This window comes from Mustela nigripes, chromosome 9 (assembly GCF_022355385.1).
Source record: "Mustela nigripes isolate SB6536 chromosome 9, MUSNIG.SB6536, whole genome shotgun sequence".
NCBI classification, from domain to species: domain Eukaryota; kingdom Metazoa; phylum Chordata; class Mammalia; order Carnivora; family Mustelidae; genus Mustela; species Mustela nigripes.
In genome coordinates this window covers 1813185-1832853 of record NC_081565.1, presented here as the reverse complement: position 1 = coordinate 1832853, position 19669 = coordinate 1813185, and the positions used below count along the sequence as shown (strand labels likewise).

General features: G+C 60.9%; 1 protein-coding gene and 2 long non-coding RNA genes across 4 annotated transcripts in view; 2 read left to right on the top strand and 1 right to left on the bottom strand.

The window, feature by feature from the left end:
• The window catches only part of LOC132024260 (uncharacterized), a 36903-nt gene that overhangs the window by 2224 nt on the left and 15010 nt on the right, over positions 1-19669 (bottom strand). For both annotated transcript variants that reach the window (XR_009406200.1, XR_009406201.1), the window contains exon 2: positions 1042-1089. This is a non-coding gene — a long non-coding RNA (uncharacterized LOC132024260). The remainder of the gene's footprint in view (positions 1-1041; positions 1090-19669) is intronic.
• Positions 5618-8715, top strand: LOC132024907 (uterocalin). The gene is made up of 6 exons (XM_059412118.1): positions 5618-5728; positions 6362-6495; positions 7299-7372; positions 7546-7659; positions 8389-8484; positions 8666-8715. The coding sequence occupies exons 1-6, from the start codon at positions 5618-5620 to the stop codon at positions 8713-8715; spliced, it is 579 nt and encodes a 192-aa protein (XP_059268101.1).
• LOC132024951 (uncharacterized) overlaps positions 17989-19669 on the top strand; it is a 2396-nt gene continuing 715 nt past the window's right edge. Inside the window, exons 1-2 of the long non-coding RNA XR_009406358.1 lie at positions 17989-18441; positions 18900-19130. This is a non-coding gene — a long non-coding RNA (uncharacterized LOC132024951). The remainder of the gene's footprint in view (positions 18442-18899; positions 19131-19669) is intronic.

The following is a 19669-nucleotide window of genomic DNA, read 5'->3' as shown; positions in this document are numbered from 1 at the left end:
TTTGCTTTATGAAGCTAATACTGCGCGGGTGCCAAAACCACACGAAGAGCTTTTTTTTAAAAAAGGAGAAAAGTGTAGGCTAATGTTTCTCATCAATACGGAAGCAACAATCCTTAACAAAATATTAACAAATAGAATTCGGCAACATATGAAAATAATTATACACCGGGGGCGCCTGGGTGGCTCAGTGGGTTAAAGCCTCTGCCTTCGGCTCAGGTCATGATCCCAGGGTCCTGGGATCGAGTCCCACATCGGGCTCCTTGCTCAACGGGAGCCTGCTTCTCGGTCTGCCTCTGCCTTCCACTCTGTCTGCCTGTGCTCACTCTGACAAATAAATAAATAAAATCTTTTAAAAATTTTTTAAAAAAATAATTACACGCCGTGACAAGGTGGGATGTACACCAGGGATGCAGGGGCCATTCAGCACTTGAAAACCAGTCAGTGTAACACGTCGTGTTACTAGGATCCCAAAGAATCACATGAGCATCGCAGTCAATGTAGAAAAAGCCTTTGACAAAATTCAGCATCTACTTGTGATTTTTTCAAAAATCCTCAGACAATGGGAATAGAGGGGATCCCTCAACTTGATAAAGGCATCTGCAAACACCGTAGGATTGACACCGCACTCGGGGCGCCCGGATGGCTCCGTCGGGTGAGCACCCAACGCCTGGTTTCCGCTCGGGCTCCGCTCTCGGGGTTGTGGGATCGAGCCCCGAGTGTCCGGCTCTGCCCTCAACGGGAAGCCTGCCGAGATCCTCTCTCCCTGTCCCCCCTCTGCCCCTCCCACTCGTATGCTCTCTCTCTCTCTCTCTCTCAAATAAATGATTACGTCTTAAAGAAAACAAGAGAATTAACGCTGTCCCTCGTGGGGCACGAGGAATGCCGTCATCCACGATGGACGGACGGTGAGCGACGGAGAAGGCGGTGAGGACGCCCGTCCCCCCGACCCACTGATCACGGTGCAGGAGCTGCCAACCAGGGCAACAGGGCACGCAAAGGTAATAAAAGGCACACAAACCCGAAAGGAAGAAAGAAAAGTACCCGTGTTTGCAGAGGACATGATGATCCAGGTGGGACGTCCTCGGGAATCTAGAGAAACAAACAGAAGGAAACTCCTGGAAGTGCCGAGCTCATCGAGGTTTCAGATCAGATAAACCCAGAAAACCGATGACGTTTCTGCATCCTAGCGAGGACGTGTGGACACTGACATTCAAGATGCCAGTGTTAGTCACCCCCAAGATGGTGGAAGACTGGGGTGCAAAGCTCGTGAAACACGCGCAGGGTCCGCACGCCGGGGGAATGCGCCGTTGCTGAGGGAAATCAAGGCTCTTCTCAATAAACAGGCCTACGGCGCTCGCGAGCGGAGGCTCGGCGGAGAGAAAGACGTCCGTCCGTTCGCGCGGTTCCTACCGAAACCCCAGCAGGGCTTTTTGTAGACATACGTGAGATTTTTCTAAGTTTATATGGAAGCACGAAGGTATTAGAATAGCGAACGTAATTCTGAAAAAAATAATTGAATCGGAGGAATCGGCCTATTAAATTTCACATCTTACTATACAGCCCGAGGAATCAGGACTGCGGTGTTTGTAGGGGCAAAGACACACCAGTCAGTGGGACGGGGTGAAGAGCCCAGAAACGGACCCACACACACCCGACTGGCATGCAGTTCCCGGGAGTGGGGTGTCCCCCAAACCGTGCCCAACCCTCCCTAATGTGCGTACAAGCCCGGACAAGGCTCCCGGCACACAGCGGCCTCCGCTTCCCTCGTCCTCCACGGGTCCTTCCTAGGAAGGAGCCTCGTTTCTCCAAACCACAGCCCGGCCCTGCTCGGCTCGCTGGCCCCTGGCTCCCGTCCACTTCCCACCTAATTACCAAAACTTCTCCGAAGAAATCCCGCGGCTGAGCCGCCTGGCCTGGGTTGGGTGGGGAGCCCGGACGGCAGAGCCCCACTCCGCTCCAGGACACCGGTCCCCACGCCCTGACGTGGGGCTTTCCGTGGCTCGTGCCTATCTCTAGAAGGTAGAAGTCTGTTCCGTGCCTTGGGCGCTACACATTCTGAACAGCCTGGGCCAGGGGCGGCCTCGGAGCCGGGCGCAGCCTTGGTGGTCACAAGTGAGCAAGAAGCTCTCCTGTCCTCACCTGACACCCTAACTATGGAGCCGGCGGCAGGACAAGAAGCGGTTGGCGGGTCCCGCCCAGCGTGGAGCGCTGCAATCCCCAGGGAGGCCGCTGGGTGGCACCCGAGCCCCCCCGAAAAACACCGGCCCAACCGGCAACACAGAAATGCGGGGGGACATTTGCCCCAGAGGCTCACAGTCCCGCTCCTGCCCGTCTCCCTCTTCACTCAGGCCAGGCCCAGCCCCTCCTGGAGAGCCATTTAGGACGTCCACAAGTGGGTCTTGCTAGAGTGCTTTGGTGACGTCCACGTCATGGGCTGGACCTCGGGTCTGCTAGGACGTGTGAGCCAGAGCCTTCTGAGCTCCCCTCTGACGTGGCCGTGACTGTCCCAGGCCCCCCGAGGCCAGGCGTGAAGTGACCAGCGTGTGCGAGCTACCAGGTGGAGCCCGGGCCCACGTCCCTGGCATCCTGCCCAGCGCACCCGCCCTCTCCCCCAGGCCCGCCCCAAGTCAGACGCTAGACCCCTCCCGGGGCAGAGGGAGGCCCGGAAGAGCCGTGGGCTGTCATCTGAAGTCCCACCCTGGATGCCCGCGGAGACACCTCCTTGGTGAAGGTGCTGGTGACCTCTCGGAGGCCCGGAGCTGCTCTCACTGTGTCTGGGGTGATGGGGGACCCCGGAAAGGCCGGGTGGGACAGCACCCCAGCCCCAGGCGCGGGTGGGCATGATGACGGTAAGAGCAGCTCGCCTATCCATGGGGGCAGCTCTCAGTCCCGGGGCTCCCGGCGTAGGAGGGGGGCGCAGGACAGAGCTCGGTCAGGGCAGGGTCCAGGACGCAGAGCGCACAGCAGACACTCTGGTGCTGACCTCTGATGTCCATGGCTTGTACACCGGGGCAGAGGGGCCAGGGGAGATGGCAGGAGGGAGGGGAAAGATTCGGGAGCACCAGGACGAAAACCCCTACCCCAGGCTCCGCTCCAGCCCCCAAACACATTGCGCCCACCCCCCCGCCATGCCGCTCCCGCTGCCCAGCAGAAGTCTTTTCATTTCCAGCGTGTGTACATTTTTTAACGTTTGTGGGAAAGGATCTGAGGCGTGGGAGCCGCTGTCCGGGACGTTCCCGACACCCCCCGCCCCCACCCCCGCACCGCCCGGAGCAGTTTCCACAACTCCACATCCGGGCACTGCCGGCCCCGGCTCTCTCTGGCCTCGGCCCTCCTGGCTGACTGGCTGCCCCGCGGCTGGGGGGCTGGTCTCCCGCATGGTCTCCAGGCCCCCTCCCCGCCAGCCCCGCCTCCGCGAGGAGGTGTGACCCTGATGGCCTCGCGGCCCTGGAATCTTGCCAGAACATCACCACCAGCTGCCGTCCCACTGATGAAATCCACACTCTACACGTGACCCAGGAGCTCCCATGCCCTGGCCTTGGTGACCTCCGGGAGCACCCTCACCTCCCCCGCACCCCCACATTCCCACGGCCCTCAGACCCTGGGCTCCCTCCGTCGGCCGTCCCCCAGGTCCCCCACGTGCCTCAGGGCTCTCGCACATGCCCTTCCACCCTCTAGAGCACTGTTCCCTCCTCCCCTCGCCCAGCCTCACCCCAACACACAGCTTAGCGGTCACCCCTTCCAAGTGGTGGGCACCGGGTGACCCTGTCAGTCGGGCGTCCACGCGTGGAGCACCCGGGCAGGCTACACGTTCCGGAAGGCTCTGTCGACCTGTCACCACCTCCCGGTGCCTGCAGGTGCCTGGCAGGAGGCGGGGCCCACTCTGGGAGAGAGCATGGTCTGCCGCCGTGCCACGCTCCTCCCGTCAGGGCTTCTGGACCGTACCCCGTCCCTCCTTCCGAGGGACACAGTCCCCGCTCGGCAGACCCCCCACCTCTGGTGTCTGGGCTCAGGGGTAAAGTCTGCCTTCAGCCCCACCGTGGCTCCGTTGGCCCAGCTCTGGTCTCCAGGCCCCGGGGTCCGGCTCTGCCTGGGGCCGGGCCCACTGTGGACCTCACAGAGTCGCCCCAGCCCCCCATCACAGCACAGGAACAGCGGTCCACAGCTCTCCCGTGTGACTGCGAGGTCCTCTCCACCCTGCGAGCCCCAAAGCAAGTCAGCGCCACCTGGGCATGGGGACCAGGAGCCAGGTCCAAGGACGGAAGCAGGACGCTCCCACCCAAACGTCCTGTCTGACCTCAAAGCCCTGGAACACTGCAGCCTGAGCCTCCTGTCCCCTCCCCCAGGTGGGGGCAGCAGCCACCTGTTCAGCCCAGCCATGTCCTCAGAGACGCCAGGGCTGACCAGCCCCCCAGCTTTCCTGCCGCTCCTGGGTGTTCCTCGCAGCCCCCAGGGGATTTGGGGCACCCGTCTGGGCGGCTGCAGCGGACAGGATAGGATCCCGCAGCCCCGCCTGGGTGAACCCAGCGTGACCGGTTCTCACTCCTGGTGTGACCCAGATAGCTGGGCTCCAGTGGACACGGCTCATGGGAAAGTGGAAAGTCAGAGAATTCGACACCGTAGCCTAGACTCATGGGGGCCCCCAGACCCCCTCCGGGAACCGCGCAGGAGGGCGGCCGAGGAGCCGCGTCCGGAGCCCGGTGACCCCGCGGCTTCACGGACGCTCGGAGCACCGGCCCGGATCCAGGGTGCTCGGCCACCTCAGCAGGCCACGGGTATGGAGGCCGGGGGGACCAGCGGGAGGACGCAGGGAAGGGGCGGGCTCCCAGGAGAGGGGACAGACAGAGGAGATCACCTGAAGACCCCTGACATGGGAGCCAAGTGTCCCGGTCACATGGAAGGGAGGGTTCCCTCTGGGCTGGTTCCTCAGACCCTCCAAGGTGCAATCCCAGGGACATTGTCTTGTCCCCCCATGTCCACCTCTGGAGTGTCCTGACCTCCCTGTCCCCCTCCCCCATGGCCGTCCTGCCCTCTGTGCCCCTTCCCAAGCTGTAAAGCTGCAAATAGGCTCTGCCTCTGCTCCAGGCTCTCGTCTGCACGCTGGCCATGCAGCTCGGAGGGCCCCGGGAGAGGGTGGTGGGCCAGCGGCTGCTGGAGTCCGGTTTGAGTGGCTGTGAGGGGAGAGGCTGTGGGCAATATGAACCAGCCCCATGGGGCCCGGGGTTCAAGCCAGCGAGCTGGGCGCCATCCCGAGTCTGCGCGCCTCCCCCCTTCCCTCCCCGCTCGCCTCCCAGGACCTCGGAAGGAGCATGGATGCCCCCAGAGGAGCGCCTGTCGGGAGGAGGAGCTGAGCTCCCGCCGGTGAGGGGACGCCCAGGACAGCCAGCAATGTGGCCAGACTGCCCCGACGGCACCCGCCGCCCAGGCCCAATGACCTGGGCCCCGCCCCCTCCCTCAGAGCCCAGGTGGGTGTCGGGGAGGCCGCATCCTCCCGTGGGAATAATTCTGAGTGTTCAGGGAGCCTGGCAGGGACGGTCTTCTGACAAGTGACCTCTGGAGGACGCCCAAGAAGAAAGGACCCGGCTGCCGAGCCTCCTCTCCCTCGGGCTCCGTGGTCATGGCCCCGCAGAGGGGGCCACTGCTGCTGCTGGCCCTCAGCCTGGGCCTGGCCGGTGCCCAGAAGACCCTAGATGACGTGCCGGTACAGCCCGGGTTTAATGCCCACGAGGTAACAGAGCCGGGTCAGGGCCCAGGCACAGTCCTGGGACGAGGAGGCAGGTGCCCCTGGGGGCTTGGCACGGCAGCGCGGCAGCCTCCGGGAGCGGGACCCGGGGAGAGAGGCCGGCCGAGAGGCGAGGGGCGGCCTGGGCCCAGGCACAGGCTCGCAGAGGGACAGCTGCTTCTCGCGGAGTCTGCCCAGCCCAGACAGGAATGGAGGGTCCTCGCACTCCCGCTCGGCCCTGGGGGCAAAGAGGGGCCCAGGGTCCCCCTGCCTGCCTGTCCCATCTGCCCAACACCCAGCACTGTGGCGAGCGTGGCTGGAGCCAGGCCAGCACTCGGTGTGGTTCCGGGGCGTCTCTCTCACCTCCCCAGACCCGGCCAGGGCGTCTGGAACCCAGCAGGGGACAGCGCTACGAGCAGACACGGGAGGAGCTGAGGGAAGCGGGGCAGGGAGAGGCAAGAAGGGACAGAGGGCAGCCTCCCAGAGGAGGCCATTTCCGAAGGACCAGCTGTCCTCCCCCCCAGCACACCCTGCTGGCCCTTGAGCTCCCCGGGCCGCGCTCAGCTCTGGGGTGCTGGGGCCTGAGAGTGGGGACTCGGGCCAGGGAGTGTCCAGCCCCCCGCACCTTGCACCCCGCAGGTGGAGGGACGCTGGCTGACTGTCCAGCTGGCTGCCAGCCGGGCCCACCTGGTCTCCCCAGACGACCCCCTGAGGCTCGGCCTCCATTCCATTTGGACACGGGGCGAGGATGTGGAGTTCGTCTTGTTCTGGACGTAAGCATGGCCTCTGCAGCCCCTCGAAGAGTGAGCCCGCCCGGAGGCCTCCCAAGGGACGGTGACCAGTGGGGAGGACCAGAGGGACATAAGGCACTAAGCTGCAGGCTTGAGACCCCCCCCCCCCAAGAGGTGTAAAGCTAACTTCAGAAGCCCCAGAGCCTTATGACGAGGGGCCAGGGACAGACCCGTACACGCCTGGTCCCTCCCGCCGTGGAAACCACAGAAGCCGGGGCAGCGCTGGGTTTCACACTGGTCAGGTGATGGGGAGCATCCACGGTGATGACACGCTGTGCTGCTGTCAGCCATACCTAGACATGTCCTGCGCCCAGGGCCTTGAGAACCCCAAGTCAGAGCCACAGCCTTGCTGGTGCTCGGCCACAGACACCACCCCAAGGGCCATGCGCTCCCAGGGTCCGCGGGCACCCGCCCACACCCCAACCACCCCAGCGGAGACACTGAAGACCCCGGGGCGGGAGGCCAAAGAGGAGGGGCCTATGTGTGGAGCCCAGTGACTAGGGACAGCCCGGACCTGGTCCCCACCCATGGACCTGGAGCTCCAAGCCAAGGACAGACTGGGTCCCATTCCTTCCAGGAGCTTTGGCTCCATCCCAGCAACAAGGAACTCGCTGGTTCCTCCCTCCTGCCCCCTAGCCCTGTGCCCCAGCTGGATGACCTCTGGAGCCCAGGGAGCCGAGAGACTCCGGCAGACACCTGGGACCTCAGCCAGGGCACCTCTGATGTCCCCAGGGGCTGGGAGACAGGAAGAGATCTTGACCACCATATGCCCCTCTTTTCCCCAGGGGAGAGGGGGTGTGCCAAGGAGTGAACATCACCGTCCACCCAACCGGGCTCCAAGGCCGGTACCAAGGCTCCTGTGAGTAGCCCGCCCTCTGGCCTGGGTGCCGTGCTGGACAGGGACGCTCGATGTCCCGAACCAGGGTGGGGGCTGGAGGGAGACAGACTCCCGGGATCCTGCACTGTCCGGGGTCCTGTCGGGGGGGGTAGAGGAGAGAGGCTTCACCTGCCGCCGGTGGGGGTCGCCCACAGTGGTAGGAGGCACCAGCATGCACGTCTGCTTCGTGAGCGCGGACTACAGTAGTCTCATTCTTTACATCCGCCTCGAGGACGCCGGCGAGGTCACCAGCCTGTGGGCTCTTCTGGGTAGGTGGCGGCTCTCTGGATGCCGGCCGGGGCCTCTGCCCAACACCTGGGCTTAGGGGGATGGGGGCTCCGGGGGTGCTGCCTCCACCAGGGACCCTGTGGGTGCTTCCCCCGGGGGGCCTGTCCCTCAGGTGGGGCAGCCCTGCACCTGCCCGCTCGCTCCCTCTGGAGTTCACTCAGATCCGCCCGCGGTGCGCACGTGTGGGAGTGTACGTACATGTGTGTCTGCGTGTGCATGTGCGTGCACGCGCACATGTGTGTCCCGGGAGCGGGGACACTGTTAGAACAGAAAGCGCCCCCGGTCTTGACCAGGGAGCTAGTCAAGGATCCTAAAGGCCCTGAGTCCCGTGAGGCCCAGAAAGTGGAAGAGGCACGTGGGGCAGACCGGGGTAGGGGGCGTCCCCCGGGAGGTGTGGATGGGCTGGTGGGTGGGGGCGCCTGAGGACTAGATGGAGGCGGCGGGGGGTGTCCCGGGCTGGCCGAGTGGCGCAGGCAGCAGGCTGCCGTGTGAAGGGGCCCCCCACAGGGGCTGGGGCCTGACATGCCCCGGGAAGGAGCGCTGTCCCTACTCCGCCAAGGGCGGACCTGCTCCCGGGGCAGACGAGGACGGAGGGGACCAGGGCTGAGGCCGCAGCCACCAGCCAGTCAGCAGCAGGGCTCGGGCCGGCAAGGGGAGGGGCACTCAGAGAAAAGCCACGGCCTCCGGACTCTGGGCCCCTCTGACTTCAGCCAGAAGAACGCGCGGGGACCCCAAGTGGCGGCAGAAGTTCCTCGAGTACGCGGACAGATTTCACCTGCAGAAAGCCCCCATCTTCAACCTCGATGGTAAGCACGGCGCTCCGGACACCCCCCCCCAACAAAACCAGGCCACTGTGCTGGGGCCCCACCCGCCGGGCCCGGAACCCCTCGGAGCAATGACAGGCACAAGACCAGAGCAAGCAGAAATATGGGCGGCCTCTCCCGGGCCGCGGCCGGTCAGCCCGGTGCCGGGCGCCTTGCCTGCCAGATGGCACGAAGCCCCTAGAACACAGCGACCTGGGCACAATGTGGATTTAGGGCTCTGGGGTCCGAGAGGCTTGGAAACAAGGCCAAGGCCGCCCAGCAGAGCCCCTCACCCCCACACCCCTTCCCCCTGTGCCGTTCAGTCCATCAACACACGCGTGCCAGGCTGTCCGGGGCGGCAGTGGGGGACGCACGGAGAACAAGGCAGACACGCCCTCCAGCCCTCTCCCGGCTTCCCCGGGGTCACTGCAGGCTCGTCCCTGGTCTGTCAGGGACAAGGGAGCCCGGAGCAGGGCAGCATGGCCGCACCGCAGGGTCAACAATGCCTGAGGCAAGGGGGGGACGACCCGAGGGGCAGTGGGGGGTGGAGTCTGGGTGGCCGTGGCAGGACATGGTGGCCCGTGGGTGCTGCGCTGCAGAAGGCAAGCTGCTCCCCAGCGAGGGCTGCCGGCTGCACGCCGGGTTGGTTGGTTTCAAAGGGACAAAACCTTGGGATCCCCATCCTGACCTCTCCCCTCCACAGCCCGGTGCCCCGCAGCTGAAGCCTAGGTCAGGGCCGCCGGAGATGTTCTGCCTGGCCCTCCTGACCCCTGCCCTGGCCTCCCTCCCCTCCCCCTGCCTTGCTTGCTCTGGGGCCTCCCGAACCCCTGGGCTGCCTGAGGCAGCCCCTCCAGCCTGAGCCTGAGCCCAGCCTCCAGCCGTCCCCTTCCTGGCCTCCCCCAGCCGGGCCCAAGGGCATGAGAATGCTGTGAGTGGCCGGGAGGGGCCCCGCAGCCCCCAGGGCTCTGGGCCACCACAAACACAGCACTGCAGTGACGCAGGGGACAACCCCGCTCGGGTCTGGGCTGGGGCTCCTCTGACCTGCTTCCACCTGGGTCCTGCTCTGGGTCAACTCTGGAGAGGTGCGCGGGGCCAGGGAGCCAAGCCTCACGCCCGCCCAGGTCAGAGAGCTCCGAGGACGCCCAGTACCCACCCACGCGCTCCCAGAGAAGAGCCAGGGAGACAGGCCCGGGCACCCGCACGACAGGGGAGCCGAGCCAACCAGCACCCTTTCCTGAAGGTCAAGGGGGCCACCAGGACAGTGGCTGGACCCAAGCCGTCCCTTCTTCTCGGGTGAGCAGAAGACAACCCAGGGAAGGGCAGGCGCTGGGGAAACTGGGTCAGCGGCCTCCAACACGGGCCGTCTGGAAATGTCAGACAGGTATGACCAGATCCTGCCCCAGAACCGCTCCTGCCAAGACAAGACCACGCCCCTCCGAAGGCCACGCCCCCGAAGGCCACGCCCCTCCGAAGGCCACGCCTCCGCAAGGCAGCATTTGGGGTCAGCACCAGCGCCCTGGAGCCACCCAGCCCCCAGCAGACCTCCACCTGCCGCGCTCAGACGCTCCGAGAGACCAGCGGGTGCTCAAAGCACGATGCTTGCCTGCGAACCAGAAAACCCAAATTCCAGACCCAGAATGGCCGCGGTACAATGAGAAAGTAATGCTCATTTAGCCAGAAATCTGCAGACTTTATACTGAGAAAAAATGTTCAAGTCCTTCCTCGGGGACAGTGAGAAAGTGACTTAAGTAAATGGACATGGGGTTTCCTGCATAGTCTTCAATATCATAAATATGTAATAATCCTCAGGGTAACCTGTGCCTCCAAGAAATTCAATCAATATTCCAGCTGGGCAGGGCGAGGGCCCCTGGGGGCTCCGGCAGTGAAGCGTCTGCCTTCCGCTCGGGTCACGATCTCAAGGTCCTGGGATCAAGCCCCGCATCCGGCTCCCTGCTCAGCCGGGAACCTGCCTCTCCCTCCGCCTCTGCCTGCCTCTCCCCCGTTGTGTGCCCGATCTCTCTCTCTCTCTTAAATAAGTAAATAAATAAAATCTTTAAAAATATATTCCAGTGGGATCTTTACCCAGAACCAATAACCCAAATCTAGAACCCACACGAAAGAACGGAAGTTTTGACATGTTTAGAAAGGAGCCCCACAGGTACCGTTCCGTTAGTGCGAGCAGGCCCCAACAGCAATCACAACTGTACAGACTCAGCTCGGGGACAGAAGAATGACCAGGGAGTAGAGTCAAGAAATGAACACTAGCAAGCATAGGCACAGTGCGGTGTACAAATGGCCCATCTTTAAAGACATTGTTTATTCAATAAATAGTGCTGGGAGAAATGGCCAAGAGATTTGGAGGGAAAAAAAATTCAGTTTAGCTGCCTCACTCTGCATTATCTTAAAATTAATTCCCGGTGACTCTGGCCAAACATAAAACCTTGAAAGTCTGTCTCTAGCTCAGGGATGGGTCCCCACCCGACAGATACAAATATCAGGGGAAAAGATGGTAATTATGCTTTCGATGTCTCAGAAACATCCTCACCAAAATTAAAATCCAAACCGGAAATTAATATTGTCAAGAAGCTTGACAGAGGGCCCACACGACCTCTCGGAAGCTATCCGTCAGAGCTCGCGGAGAGGACCCCAGCGCGCGAGAAGCGAGCAGAGCACAGACACCGACCGTTTGTACCGTCACGTGTCAGACAGCCGGTCATTATAGCGTAAGGGGAGGTTTGACCTCACAAGGATTCCTAGAAAAAGAGACGCTATTTTACTTATCAGGTTGGCTAAATTGTTTTTTTATAGCTCACTTGGCGCCCGCAGTGTGGGGAAGTGCACTGTTGCTCGGAGCGATGGAAATGGGGGGCTGTTCTGGGGGACCCAGCTTCATGTCCTCTGGACAGACCTGTCCTTGGACCTGGGAATTCTAGACAAGAACACGCTGACCCATCCTCATCCCAAAGAAGCCAGGGAACTCACGGTGCTTTCGGTCTGATCCCATGGTTTTGTTAAAGGTAGAACATTAGAGACCCTTCCAGGATGTCCCCCGGGCTTGCCCAGCAGGTGTCGAGGGGGAAATCTGTGTGTCTGTCTGAGTGAGGCCCTCCTGGCTGTCTCCGGGCCCCACGTGAGGTAGCTCGCACCAAGCCTGTGCCGGCGGGGCTGTGGGTCGTGGAATATCCCTTCTGCTTTTCGAGACGTTCACGGATTCTGGTTTTTTTTTTTTTTTTGGGCTAAAAGGCTGAACGGATTCTGTTTTTGAGAGCTGCTCTGTGACACGCAAGGATGGAGGTCCCTGAACGTGGCATCAGCAGCCCCAGCCCCGTGGGATCTGCTCATGCCAGATCCTTCACACGTCCTTCAGGAGCCCCGTCGGGACGGACGGTGAGGGACGAGCCCCAACACGATGGGGGGCCCCGGCTCTGCCTTGGGGCAAGTCCTGCCCCGCCTTCCTCTCTAGGACGCAACAGCCAGTGTCCCCTGTGGTTTTCCTGTTCTATTTGCCGGCCAGGAGTGCTGTGCCCTTGGGTGGCGGCAACACAGCCCCCCAGAGGGGCGGCTTGAACATCAGAAGGGTGTTCCCTCACCTCCGGGAGGCTGGGGTCCAAGGGGCTGGTGTGGCCGGGCTGCTGGTCACTGCGTGTGTACGCACGTATGCACGCGTCCTGACCTCCCATCCAGCAAGGTCACCAGTCCACTCGGATCAGGACGCACCCCGGGACCTCACCTGCTGTAATCGCGTCTGCAAAGACCCCATGTCCAGGTAGCCACGTGTGGGGGTGCCAGGGTCAAGGCTTCCACCTCTGACCACACGTGTCACACTGGCCAGCACTGGTTCCTGTCCCACAGAGGATACCTTCAGCCCCTCCAGCCCTCATGGGGACTCTCGAAGCCCTCCCTGCCCAAAACAGACGGCCACTGTGCTCTCCTCTGCGGCAGCCTGTCGCCTCGCATGGAGAAGGTTCCCCTCCTGAGCCACCGCGCTGTCCCCGCCCCCCACGCCCCCCTCCTCCTCGCTTTTAGCACTTTGGACTTCCAAAAGCAATGCGGTGAGCGGTCTCCTGTGCCGTGCGGGGCCACGGGCTGCTGCGGGACACAATCCTGATCTCAACAACCACTTCCTTCCCTCACTGCACCCGAGACAGCCTCTGCCGCAGGGCTCAGGGCATACCTTCTTCACGCCAGGATCAAAGAAGGGTCTGCGTTCGGTAGGAACGCCCCAGGCCACCCGGGTCCGTCACATACCGCACAGACGATTCGTGGGGATTCAACACGGCAACGCACGCCCGGGACTGACGCACATGGCGCATTCTGCCCGTGAGCTGAGGGACATTTATTTTTTCCCTCTTTTCTGTGCCCTTTTGTGTGTATCTTTTTCCTGGGCTACCATCTTTCTCCATTACGCCTCCTGCCCTGCCGGCTGCCTACAACATGCAGATTCTGACATCGCTGTGATCAAACGCACATCATCATTTTTATGCTTTATCCCGCGTGGACCAAACTGGACAGTTCACAGCTACAAGGAGAAACATCTCCCGCAGTGGCCTCCGTGTGCACAGCCCGGAAACCACGAGCACTTTAGGACACCCTCTGTGCTCGGGAATCCGTGACCATGCGGTCGGTCAGTGGGGGGAGGAGCTGGCAAGTCAGAGGGCCCTCGGGGAGCACCACACAGCCTGGACCAGCCAAACCTGCACGGGGGCCACAGCGCGTGTCCCGGCGGACTCCGGGGACGGCAGCTTGGCCGGCTGGTGATGACAAAGTACTTGCCCGGGGTCTCCCATAGGTGCTGCTCGGCCCTTTGTCCTTGTCACAACTGACGTCCTCCAGGTACTCTTTGAGACATTTAAAATCTCCACGGCCGTGCCACCAGGGACAGGGCCACCGTAGTAGTAGTCGCCCTGTCCCGACGGGACACACACCCGGACGCAGCTTCCTCTCATGAGGGAGGTCCCCCGTGTCTCTGATGTGCAACCAGATGTGGAGCGGAGCCACGGACGTGCCCAGGGTCTCCACGCCGCAGGCATCCGGGAAGAGCTCTCGGCCCCTCTCGGCCATCACGCTGGAGACAAAGTCCACTGCGACCTGGATACACCGTCCTGTGTGTGCGGCTAAGTTCGTGCGCACGAAGTCCAAGCCGTCTCGCCGTGGCCCCCGACGTCGAGTACCTGGAGCATCTGCTGTGGCCCCGGCATACAGAGATCACAAGTAGGCAGAGAGGCAGGCGGGGCGGGGCGGTGGGGTGGAGCAGGCTCCCCACTGAGCAGAGAGTCCAATTTGGGGCTTGATCCTAGGACCCTGGGGTCATGACCTGAGCAGAAGGCAGAGGCTCAACCCACTGAGCACCCCATCCTATAGTCTTCACACATCATGGGGTGTGAACTGGATTTGCATTTCCCTGATAACTAATGAGGCTCTTTTCATGAGCTGAATAGCCATGTATTTCAAATGGTTCATTTAAGTCTTTGGGCAACAAAAGCAAAAAGAAACCACTGAGACCACATCAAAGTAAAAGCTGTGGCACAACAAAGAAAACCTTCAGCAAGATGAGGAGGTGATCCACCGGCGGGAGAAGATATTTACAAACGATGTCAAGATATTTACAAGATATTTAAGATATTTACAAACGATGATATTTACAAACCTGTTACGGGGTTAATATCCAATAAACATACAAAACCTCAGCACCAAAGGACAATGCAATTAGAACGTGGACCGATACCCAGAACAGACAATTTCCCAGACATCCAACCAGCCAGCACACACGTGGAAAGATCCTCAACACCCCCACGGCCCTCATCAGGGAAATGCAGATCAAGACCACGAGATGTCACCTCACACCTGTTCAAGGCGAGTGTCCGCAACAGGAGACAGCAAGTGTCGGCGAGCACGTGGAGAAGCAAGAACACTCGTGCCCTGTGGCGGGAAGGCAAACCGGGGCGGCCGCCGTGGAAGGCAGCATGGATGCTCCTCAACATTTGAAAATGGAAATTTGAAAATGGAAGTAATTCCACTTCTGGGTATTTACCTGAAGAACATGAAAACATAAATTCCAAAAGATACATGCCCTGTCATATTTATTGCAGCATTGTGTACAACAGCCAAGACACGGAAACGAGCCAAGTGTACTGATGGACGGACAGATAAGAGGAGGTGTAGACACACGGTGGATTATCACTCAGCCATACAAGAGAATGAGACCTTGCCAGTCACGACAACCCACATGACCCTACAGGGTATTATACTAAGTGAAACAAGTCAGTCAGAGAAAGACAAATACCATAGGATTTCACTTATTTGTGGAATTGAAGAAAACAATTAAACAAACAAACAAAAAAACACTCATAGATACAGAGAACAAACTGGTGGGTGCTGGGTGGCGGGGGTGCAAACTAGGTGAAGGGGTGAAGAGACACAAACCTTCCGTTATAAAATCAGTAAGTCCCAGCATGAGAAGTAAGGTCCAGGGATTATAGTCAATAATATTACATTGTACACTGACAGGTGGTGACCACATTCATCATAGTTAGCATTTTGTAAGGCGTAGGAATACTGATTCTCTGTGCTGCATACCGGAAACAAATACAACATAATATCATGTCAACTGTGCTTCAGTTAAAGAGTTTTTGTCCCACGCCCATCTTCCCCGGGGCAGTCTATTGACTGACTGCTTTTCTCCACTCCTCTCCCGGGCAGAGGCCAAACTGCCCTATTTCTTCCCATGTTTGAATGTGAAGGGTTGAAAAATGGGTCATTTCAATAAAGGAGAAACTCTATAAAGCAGATCCTTTCTGAGCGGAGATTTCCGTGACCATAAAGGACAAAGAATACAGACTCTATCAAAATAGTTCGGAAGCAATTAAACCAAAGAACATGATGTCAAACAGCAGAAACACAGCCTGGGGAGGAGCGCGGAAGGGAGGGAGGAGGAGGACCCGGCTCAAGGCCGCGGCCGAGCTGGACCGAGGCACCCAGCCCAGGGCAGGGGAACATCCCAGGAGCTCACTTCCCTTGATCTTGAGCAATTGCCCCCGAGAGTGGTCCAAGCCTTTGGTTAGTTTCCAGAGTTCTGACAAAGTCAACTGTAACAATTTGGGTCAGTTTCCTCATTGGTTTTAGGATGGATAAACCTGGGGGAGTTAGTATTTCACCACTTTTGGTGACATAACTCTGCTCTTGTGCTCATTCTGCTGGAGAATCAACCATCATAAAGCACGAACTTTGGGAACTGACATCAGGTACCAGCTTTGGGAAACCTCTAGCACCATCTCTGGGGCTGCACAGTCCAGCGTCCCGCCCTCCCCAGGGCCTCCACCTCCACCCTCATGAGGCTCCCGCACACACATGCTGGGTGACATGTGTAGGAATGGTTCCAGCAAAGCACAGAAATGATCCAAGTGCCCACCAGCAGGAAGGCTGACGGATAAGCTCACCTATTTCCACGCTGGACTGTTACAGCTGTCCAAAATGGACGGTGATGTGCAAAATTGGGGGAATCTTTCAGCGTCAAGAGAAAACGTAAGTCCCAAGAGTGTGTACGTGTGATATCCTCTTTGTACAAATTACAGGGGTCACAGGTTAACGGATGGGAAAGGACAAGAAGCCAGACGCACATCACGGTTGTTGCCGCTTTAAAATCAGCAAGTAAGCAAACCCATAAGTAATACCAGTAGGTTTTGCATGAACGAATGAGGCTAGTGTCGTGAACCGTGGGTATGAGTCATCTCAGAAGCTGAGGTCTACTCAGAATGCATGCCCACGTGAGGAGAACATTTGCAGAAGATCAGATACAAATGAATGATAAAATGTGCTCCAACACGGGAATAATTACAGACTTGCAAGCTGACTTGGGGTATTTTAAACTAGAGTTGGGCCTAGAATAGATGATTTTCTGATGCCTCCCTTTATCCACTGAACCTAACTACAACGGTACCGTCACGGAAGAGAAGTTTGCCGACCCACGTCCAAATGATAACCGCCTGCCTTCTTGACCCAATGACCGCATCTGGGGGCTGGTCTCCCAGGTCCACTCACTCGATAGCGGGAAAAGAGCTCCAGGCAGGGCTAGTCATGGAAGCCTCACTTGCAAAAGCCCCGAATGGCAGACGACCCAAGACCAGCAGGGACCCGGCTGAGCCGATGATGGTGCACAACTCTAATGGCGGCGACCACGTGGCCATGGCAGACAGGATGCGCCAGACGCCTCCGAGGGCCACTGTCACTGATTGGACACACTGCCGGCTGCAAACCCAGCGCCGTTCTCTGTGTGGGTGTCCAGTGACAGCGGCCAGCCCCAAAAGGCAACACTTCCAGACTGTGTTGGCACAGAAACAGAACCACTCTGTGGCTTCCAGGGCTTCAGGGTGGGGAGGGGGGCGGCCTGAACGGTCCCGGCGAATCTGGACTCTGCTGGAGGGTGTGGGAGCCTGCTGGCCCCAGGAAAGTCATGGCGCCGCAGACGCACACTCGCACTCACCCGCAGGGCACAGCAACAGGCTGCGTGGGGTGGGGGTGAGGGTGACACCAGGGCCCGTGTTGGGGGCAGGGGGCGGCGGGTAGGACAGGGGCATCGGGAGGACAGGTGACGGGCACCGGGGATCTCCTGACGCTGTTCTCACAGCTGCATGGGAGTCCACAGTAATCTCAGAATAAAAGGTTAAAAAGAGAAAATGTATGTCCTTCCTTCTAAGTCAACCCCCAAAATGCTAGCAGGTTCCCCCGCCCATCGTCTCCCCCTCCCCAGACCCCGCCCAGGCCCCACCACCATCGCTGCCCACTCGCGTCCCGCCCGGGGTTCCACCTCCCTCACAGCCACTAGGAACAGGGACCAAACTCTGCACACAGGCTCTGTAAGCGCTGCTCTGGCTGGCGGGCAGGGTGGGGAGGGGGCTGTCCTGGCCCCTGGCCACCCCCAATCTGATGAGCTGCTGGCCCTGGCCGCCCTCCACAGGGGAGCACAGCTGGAGATCTCCCCACAGCCCACTATTCCAGAAACCTCCAGAACGGATTATGGGCTGGACGGCCCTGGCTGGGGTCAGCAGCCCAGATTCAAAGCCACAAATCTCTGTTGGGGGTGGGGGGTCCCAGGGTGCTGCAGGGAACAGTGTCTGCTCGGAAGCAGAGTTGGGCTGCTGTAGGACCAGGGGTCCAGGCGCTCTGGGCCATGGAGAGGTTCAGACAGAGCGTGTCCATCAGGACGGGCAGGGAGCTGGGCCGCACCCCGCACCCCTGCACCCCCGTGGCCCACCGACCTCCAGCTCCTGCACCTCAGTCCAGTCAGCGGGGCCATGGCAAGGGGCAGGTGGGAAGCTGCCCCCGGGCAGGGCCCACGGGTACGGGGAGTTGGCATTTGGGGATAGAACGGGGGCTTCCCAGCAGAGAGCAGAGCTTGGAGGGACCCCAGTTCCTGCTGACTGAGCCAGGCTCTGGGGCTCAGCACGCCCCTGCGGGCCACCCAACCCCAGAGACCCTCCAGGTAGACAAGGGGGCAGAGGCAGGGTCAGGGAAGCCGGGCCACGGTTTTGGGGTCACTGGGCAAAGCAGGACTCGTGGGGCGCGAGGGAACCGCCAAGAGACATTGTCACTGGCCTTGTGGCCGCCAAGGTCCGCCCCCCGCGAGAGCAGGACCTCAGCCGTGAGTCTGGCAGGGTCGAAGTCCAACAAGCTGCAGGACAGTGAGTGGAAAGTCACCCAATCGGCCTCCCCAGAAGCCAGTGTGATCTGGTGGGAGAGTGCTTCTCGGTGTTGGTTACGACCGGAAAGCTCCTATTCCAGTGGGAGACCAGCACCCGCCGCACTGGGCCCGTGTCCATCCCTAGGGGACCGGCTGCCGTGCCCTCAGTCCAGGGGGAAGGGAGCAGGCATGGGGGGTGGGGCGGCGCGCCAGTGCCCCAGGACATGCGCCCCCCCGACCCCACGGCGACACGAATCCCCGAGGGACACGACTGCCAGCCCCGTGTGAGCCTGGGAAGCCCCAGGGCAGGGCCATCTCTGGGGTCCTTCTCCCTCAGAACAGAGGGGTCCAAGTGTATGGCCCTGGTGGGCGGGGGGAGGCGGAGGAAGGGCTGCTGCGCCCTCCCCGCCCGCGGATGGGGCCGGGCGGACAGGGTCCCGGGCGGACAGGGTCCCGGGCGGACAGGGTCCCGGCCACGGCGCCGTCTTCTCTCACCTCGTCGCCCTCCCCTCCCGCGGCTTTCCGGAGGACGGCAGCCTTCTCTCCTGCCCATAGATGAGAGAAGCAAGGGCCAAGGTCCAGGTCACTGGCGCGTATAAGGACGATTCCTACGTCCCCAGAGGCCAGGAAGGGACGGAGTCCCTGGCAGAGGGACCCTGCTCCCCACTTGGCCGGGTCGGAGCACAGAGGAGACCCCAAGCCGGGCCGGCTGCCCAGCAAGCCTCAGTCCTTGCCTTTCCAGGCACCGAGCCCGGGGGGAGGGGGCCGTGGCGCCACGGAGTGGGACCGCGGAAGGAGGCCGGCCGCACCGACGTCTGCCGTCCACTCCCCGCAGCGCTGCTGTGTCTGAACGTGAGGCCCTCCCCTGCTGCCTACTAGAAAGAGGACCAAGGAGGAAGGGCCTGGCCTCAGACGTCACACGTCACGTGTGTCCGGGAGAAAGATTTTAGAACAAGTGACACCAAGGCAAGAGGTATGGTGAGGCCCCTGACCCCGTGTGCTGGGTAGCGCAGCAGTCAGTTCTGTCCACCGATTCAGGCCTGTGGCACTGGGTGATCGTGTGGGAGACAGGAGGGGTGGGCAGGGACAGCCCCCCCAAACAGAGGTCCCCATCCTGTACATACCAGTGTCACATCACCTCGGGCCTGACACCACCCCTGCACTGCGCAGGCAGACCCTGCCCTGCCTGTAGGGCCCGGACGGCTCAAGGGCATGTCCAAGACCCCGTGGGCACCTGCAGCTCAGGCCAGGCCTCCCCCAGCCGCCCCACAACGGGAACACCAGATGGCACCTTTGCCTTGTGCATACCTGTGTGCCGTGTGCCTGCCTCGTGGGCCTCGTAAAGCCCACCGGATCCTGGAATTTTCAGTTATCCCCAAGGAAGGAGCCTGGGGTCCCCTTCTCCATCTAGCCAGGGGCACGGCATGAGACAGTCCAGGAGGAACGGGGTACAGCTGAGCACAGTGGGCGGGACAGAGCAAACGCTGGGCCCTGCAGACCTCGGCCAGGACT

Coding starts and splice junctions, on each gene's coding strand:
- LOC132024907 (XM_059412118.1), top strand. CDS start 5,618: ATGGCCCCGCAGAGGGGGCCACTGCTGCTGCTGGCCCTCAGCCTGGGC. Junction 5,729..6,361: donor CCGGGTTTAATGCCCACGAG/GTAACAGAGCCG, acceptor TGCACCCCGCAG/GTGGAGGGACGCTGGCTGAC. Junction 7,660..8,388: donor CAGCCTGTGGGCTCTTCTGG/GTAGGTGGCGGC, acceptor CTCTGACTTCAG/CCAGAAGAACGCGCGGGGAC.